General features: G+C 41.5%; 1 protein-coding gene across 1 annotated transcript; it reads right to left on the bottom strand.

The window, feature by feature from the left end:
* Positions 1-3,940: 3,940 nt before the first annotated feature.
* On the bottom strand, positions 3,941-6,172 carry LOC144741578 (angiopoietin-related protein 7-like; the record flags this gene model as incomplete). Its single annotated transcript, XM_078624093.1, is given in 10 exon segments — positions 3,941-4,110; positions 4,197-4,392; positions 4,539-4,595; positions 4,597-4,734; positions 4,854-4,954; positions 5,877-5,904; positions 5,906-5,932; positions 5,934-5,990; positions 5,992-6,117; positions 6,119-6,172. Coding segments are annotated over 10 exon segments (954 nt in total), but the record flags the coding sequence as incomplete, so codon positions are not given.
* Positions 6,173-6,408: the final 236 nt, after the last annotated feature.

Below are 6,408 nucleotides of genomic sequence, written 5' to 3'. Positions count from 1 at the left end.
GTGATGTTGATCATTGCCACAGAAACAAGGTTTTGACAAGTGATTTACAGTTATTGCGTTCAAATTAAAGGAGAACATTGACATTTTCCATCAAAGTCAATTTTTATTCTAATAAATCCACAAAGAGATAGTGATATACAATATTCCTAATGTCGACAACCCTTTGATATCGTCTGTCATCTTTTCCATCCCCCCTTTTCTCATCCTTTTTTATTTCTCTGCCTTTGGAATGGCATGGAGAAATCTGTTTTCCAGGCATCTAATTGACGCTTGCCTCCTTTTCATCTATGACTGTCTGGACTTGTGTTTCTCAGCCTGTTTTCAATTTCTCGGGAGCCTTGATGATGATGAATGATGGGAGCCGTCACTGTGGTGTTTTCAATATCCCCATCTGGTTCTCACCTCTCCAGGATTTCCCATAAAACGTTGTAGAGGCCGGGTGTGCACTATGTAAAAGTGGCTCCACTGATTTGTGTGTTAACACAAAGTGCGTCTGATGTATAATGTGATGGTGATGCTGCTGTGAACTAATTTCAGTCGGTTGTACTCTGGCCTGTGGATTTTCTGTTTAAGTGAAAGGTGTTCAATTGAGTCATTGTGATAATGTTGCATATTTTATGCGACGAATCTGGGAGAAATAATGTGTGAGGGATTTTGTAGACAATCAAAAGAATTAGTTTGTGGTTTGAATTATATTTGCAGATCCTGTAGATTTGGCTGAGCCAGGAAATTCATCACATTTTCCCTGTTACAGTCAGCAGCATTAGTACACTGCTAATTGAGGTAGAACTGTTATTGGAATTTTAAGTGATGTCTACTGTCATTTGTTCTGTTTGGAAAATTTGTTTCCAAATGAAAATGAATTTGACACTAATTGGTAAAATATAAATGTGGTAGACGGTGTGACTGTGAAGGACTGTAAAAGTAGAGCGTAGTGATGGATTTGGTGCTTTTGAGACCACTGAGAGCTGGGAGGTGTTGTATCTGGAGCATACAGTCCACCTATGGTCTGGACCATGTGGTACTGATAAACGTGCGCAGCCATAATGTTAGTTGGCATCATGGAAATGTGTAGAAATGGAATTTGAAGCTGCTTACCATCCTCAGATGCACAGAGGACATCGACAGGCTCTTTTTAAACTTCTATATTTTTCGGATAGAAGTCGGAATCGCCACAGACCTTATACAATCTCATAGCGATACTTCTGTTTAAGTATTATCACGATATTCTGATGTGGGCCGTATTGCAATATTACATACTGAGTATTTACCGTTTTCAACAGCAAAGTAATGTCTGTAATCTGATTTTTTCTTTTTCCACTTCATAATTTTTTTCCCCTCCAACCCTCTTAAATACATATAGCAGTTGTGTCCAAACAGGATAATGGATAATTTTGGCCCCAATCCTTTGTTTTGTTTTGTTTTTTATGCCAACATTTCACCTGTCCTCTGCACAGTCAAATCTATTGTTGAATTGCTGTACACAGTGTTCAGTTCTACACAAATTACATAACACACCACCAACTTTTTCCTCTTAATTACGTATTAGTAGAAGCAACTGGAAGGTTCTGCAGCAGTTTTGAATTTGCGTAATAATATTACATCAGTCACCGCAGGTATGTCGTGCTGGACCAAGCCACGCTGTCATACCCTTTGACATTCAAAGTTGCATCTGCTCTGGCAGAGATGATCTTTGCAATGTTATATTATTTTATTACAACCAAATAGCTGTGTTTGCGTTAAGAAACCTGTGACTTCTCCCTTATTATGATACAAATATGGAAAGATCCCATGAATAACTTCCTATGTAATTATTCTCAGATGCATTTCTTTGCTGAGGACCATGTTGAACTTTTAATGAGAATGAATGAGAAAAAAATGAGAGTTGAGAAGCAGCAGTCGCAGGCTGTGTGCTGTGCTAGTGTGGGAGGTTTTACAGCAGATACGACTTTATGCCGTCTGTGTTTCTAAAGGTTCAGTCAGTGAAGAGTTTGCAGTGTTTTCTGTGTTTTTTCATGACAAAGTTCTAATGAGCTACATCCTAAACTCTCTCTCTGCTCCCTGTTTGACGTCACATCATTCAAGTAATGACTAAATTCATAGAACAACACATTTGAGTCTGACCTCCAAAATGACCCTGAAGTAATTCTAAGACTAAGCTAGTTCTGTCTGCATTTATGAAAGTTGAAAGGAATTCTTGAAAATTTGAATTGATGTTGGCAAAACGAGGAGCCTATAAAATGAATGAGTTTTCATTGTTTCAGGGTGTCTTTGACGGTTCTAAGTCATCCAGGTCAAAATTGTAGGCAACTAGGTTAGTTTGCTTGAAGATGCTTCCCTTCTCATCTGAGAAGCATCTTCAATTCTAAACTGGCAGTGGGGTCCTCTGATATTTAAGGTTTGATGTGTGACCCTCAGGTCTGCTTATTGTTGTTGGTTAGTACGGCTAGTAGGGGTATGTTTTAAAACATAACATAATATAAAGTCACCTAACTTAGGTGTGAGGCAATCAAACAAAAACCTTGGCATTGGTCTGAACCAAGCCCCTCAAATTTCTGACAGATAAGTTGTCCACATTTGTGCATCTTTGGGTTAAAAAACACAACATTAGCAGGATTATATATATCAACATAATATAATCAATATAGCAACAGGAGTTGGTGTTTTGTTCTCTGTGGAGACGTGATGTCCCAACATCAGTAGTAACTGACTTCTTTCAATGTCTATGCTTCACTTTTTTTTGTTATTACTTTTCCAATCTTAAAGTATAAAAAAACGGTTTCTTGTCACCTTCCAAGGTCTTTATTGCAGTGTGGGTGTCAGCTTTAACTAGATGTTTGCCTTGTGTGTCCCATTGTGAAAGAAGCTGACTAAGCATACCACCAGGCATCCACAGTCTGTCACTATTTGGATACTCTTAGGAATTCTGTGGTTGATACATGCCAATGGGTGATAATGTTTTTAAAGTAGTAAACTGAGAGGTATTTAACTAGGTGGCAGAGGTGTGTGTGTGTGTGTGTGTGTGTGTGTGTGTGTGTGTGTGTGTGTGTGTGTGTGTGTGTGTGGTGTGTGTGTGTGTGTGTGTGTGTGTGTGTGTGTGTGTGTGTGTGTGTGTGTGTGTGTGTGTGTGTGTGTGTGTGTGTGTGTGTGTGTGTGTGTGGTCTTCATTCCTGCAATCGCTTAGGTGTCCTGAGACCTTTGGGCAGAATGTCAGGAGGTGACTGAGGAGCCAGAGGTCAGTGGCTCAAGGCAAATACGTTGCTATTATTCAACTTGAATGGGGACAATACCATGATTTGCCTTCAGCCTCCTGCTGAGTTGGTTGTGTCTCAGCCATGTGGACAATATGTTGAAATGAGTATGAGACGTGTTATGCCATAGTTTCTTTTAAAAAATATGTTTATTTCTTTCACATGAAATAACAATTACAGAGCTGTACACATTATACAAATCCAACATCTCCATCATAAATGGTTCTACAATGCAATGCAGCACAATATCTTTCGTAGTTGGTCCCATTCCAGCGTCTCAAAAACATGTAATTAAACAGTATGACACTTTTATACTCAACCAGATCATCAGTCCGAGTCTTTCACCCTCCAGACACATCATGTCTTGACTTAACTCAAATGCTTCCTCGTGCTTCCAGTTAAAGTGAGAGAAGAAATCAAAGTCCAGTTACCCATATGGGACAGTGGCAAAAAAGCATCTATCCAGGCTTTTAAAAAAATAAAATATTTTACTGATAAATACACAAAATGAACTACAATTTACAATCAAACAAGGTAGAACATAACATTCATCGACTGAAAATTTACCAAACAACCTTTGTCGTTCCTTTCATGGCCGAGCGACTGTCAAAACATGTTTTAAACCGGTATTAGCGAGATCACGTAGCGTTTTGCATGTGATCTTGATCCAGGATTAACAGCTGAGGCACCTATGGTTGAAAGCCCACTGGCCGGACTTTCATCTCCACCTTTTTCAGAGAGTAGTTGGGCCCGTGCCATCCGTACCAAGTGATCCCATCAGTGTTCTTCATGTGCTCACCGTAGCGGTAGAAAACCCCGTTCAAGTTAGAGTCAGTGCAGCAGTTGTACCAGTAACCACCTACAAGGAGTCAAGAGGACAGAAGTCAGATTGAAGGGCGATACATCTTCCTACAAGTCATTGTTTTCAGGCGCTCCTGTAATTACCTTTGCGGAGAGAAGCACAGTCGTCCACACATTTGTCGTTGTCTTTGTTCATGGTGCTGAAGTTGGTGTTGTTGTGGTAGCGCAGGGAGTCTCCAGCATTCCCGCTGTAGTTGGCGAGGAAGAGCTTGTAGCTATTCAGCTCGTTGCCTACAGTGAAGAAGCCGTACTCAGCGTAGCGAGTCTCTCCCTGCCAGTCCTACGTGGCCAGACAACATGTGACACCATCAGAGAGAGTTAGAGAGAGAGTGATTGTATATCCACGGTGATCATGATCTTCCCTGTATTTTGAGTATTATCTGCTGTTGAACATAAAAACACTACATTAGCTCTGAAATCACACACCTCCATCTCAATCCTGAGTGTACTCGGCTGCCTGGTGAGTCGGAAGATGTGTTCGTTTGCCGAGCCAGAAGTCTCCACGGATTGATCCGAATCCAGTCTTGTACTGCTTCCAGTCGCGGTTGAATGACGTCAGGCCGATCTTGCGCCTTTGGATCAGAGTCCAGCCGCCTCCGTTTGTCTCCATATCACAAAATACCTAAAAGCATTTGTAAAATGGATTAAAAGAAGGACCGTTCACAGTCCCCCAAAAACAAAACAAAACAAAACCAAACAACAAAAAAAGCCAAAATGACCAAGAAGGGAGACCAAACCCACGTTCAGTTCAGGTGTACCCAGGAACTCATCTTTTGGGAGCTTGTACTCGCCGGAGATCTTGTAGCTCTTGGTGTAGAGTGATGCACAGTCATAGATGGCATCTGGGGAAAATCAAAAGTTCAGTTGTGCTAAAAACATATTCAAAATGTACAGAGCATTTAAAACGTATGAATGTTGTAAATTCTTTATGGATACTGAGTGAGTGGGACAGATGGAAAAATGGCCTTTGAGCCCCTCTGAAACAAAATGGATTTGATACGCAGGACACAGCTCAGATTTTTTGAATCGTTTTACTGCTTTCACTGTGATGATGATGCCTTTAGCAGGTCTATGAGATCACTATGAAGAAATGAGCCCAAAGTGTGTGAGAAGACAAAAAACAGGGGAAGGGAATCCATCTAATCTAATCGGTACTTCTCTTCCTGCTCTGTAATTTACTCAAGTTATAAAAAGGTCTTTGTGCTTCGTCTGCCAGTGACAGAGCTGTGGCCCGGTTAGACCGCACAGTTAAGGTATTGAAATAATAAACGACGTCATGCCTGCTTCACCTCTCGCGGCAGCCAGTGTTGATTAGTCGGGGTGGTAAAGCTGATCTGGCTTTGATGGTGCTCTGTATTGACAGCCTCGCTGATGGGACTCTACAGTTCTAAACGAGTGCTGCTTCAGTGTGTGTGCACTGTAATATACCTCACCAGAATGTCCGCAGTGTAACGGACAAGGCTAATTACAGTATTTTACAGGTAAAAATAAATATATGTATAGTGTGGAGAACGGCGGAGCCAACATGTCTGTGTAATAATGCTCATGCAGAATGTCAGAATGTTGTTTTAAATGAGTTTACACTGTTCAAGACACTACTCCTGTGATATATTCACATTAAACTTAACAAAATAAACTTTTTCAAGCAGTTTAAGTAAAATGTGTGAAATATACATCCACAGTTATTTTCACCTGACTTTAACAGTCAGAACTTGAACAGACAGAACTTGAACTAGCTTACTGTCCATTCAGGCAGATGCTCACCTGACGTTGTCTGAGTAGCAGACTGGAGGGGTTTGAAGCTGCATGATCTCCACTCGGGTTGTTTATCTCTGAGTACTTGCTCTCCGCCTCAGTGACTCGGGCTTCTTGCTGCCGGGTTTTGCTTGTCCAGGTCCATTATTTGCCTTACAACGTTCATCAAGTCGCCCTCCTGCTTGCGACTCAGCTCCTCGACGAGACTTGTCAGATTGGCCACCTGAACCTTGAGGGAACGCACCTCATCGGCAGCACTGAGCCTTCGGGGGGCTTTGGAGGGGTGTCAGTCTCTTCCTGGGGCTCTGGGCCCATGTCCCCGTCAACAGGAGGAGCGTAACCCCCAAAGCCACTATGCTCAAAATTGACCCTTGACATCTTTCTAATCGAGCTTTCGATTTTTCACTCTAGTTCAGGTATCTTTTCAGGTTTCTGAAATCAAACTCTTTGGTTGGACCAGCCAGGGTTCTGTCTTATGTCCTCAGTGAAACCTCTCTCTGCTTGAGCATCTTAAATATTTTGCGTGTAGGTCCTCCCTCTT

Source organism: Lampetra planeri, unplaced genomic scaffold, assembly GCF_965212315.1.
Source record: "Lampetra planeri unplaced genomic scaffold, kcLamPlan1.2.h2 scaffold_606, whole genome shotgun sequence".
Lineage (NCBI taxonomy): Eukaryota > Metazoa > Chordata > Hyperoartia > Petromyzontiformes > Petromyzontidae > Lampetra > Lampetra planeri.
Note: the sequence above shows the minus strand (reverse complement) of the source record. Positions and strands in the feature narration are given on the sequence as shown.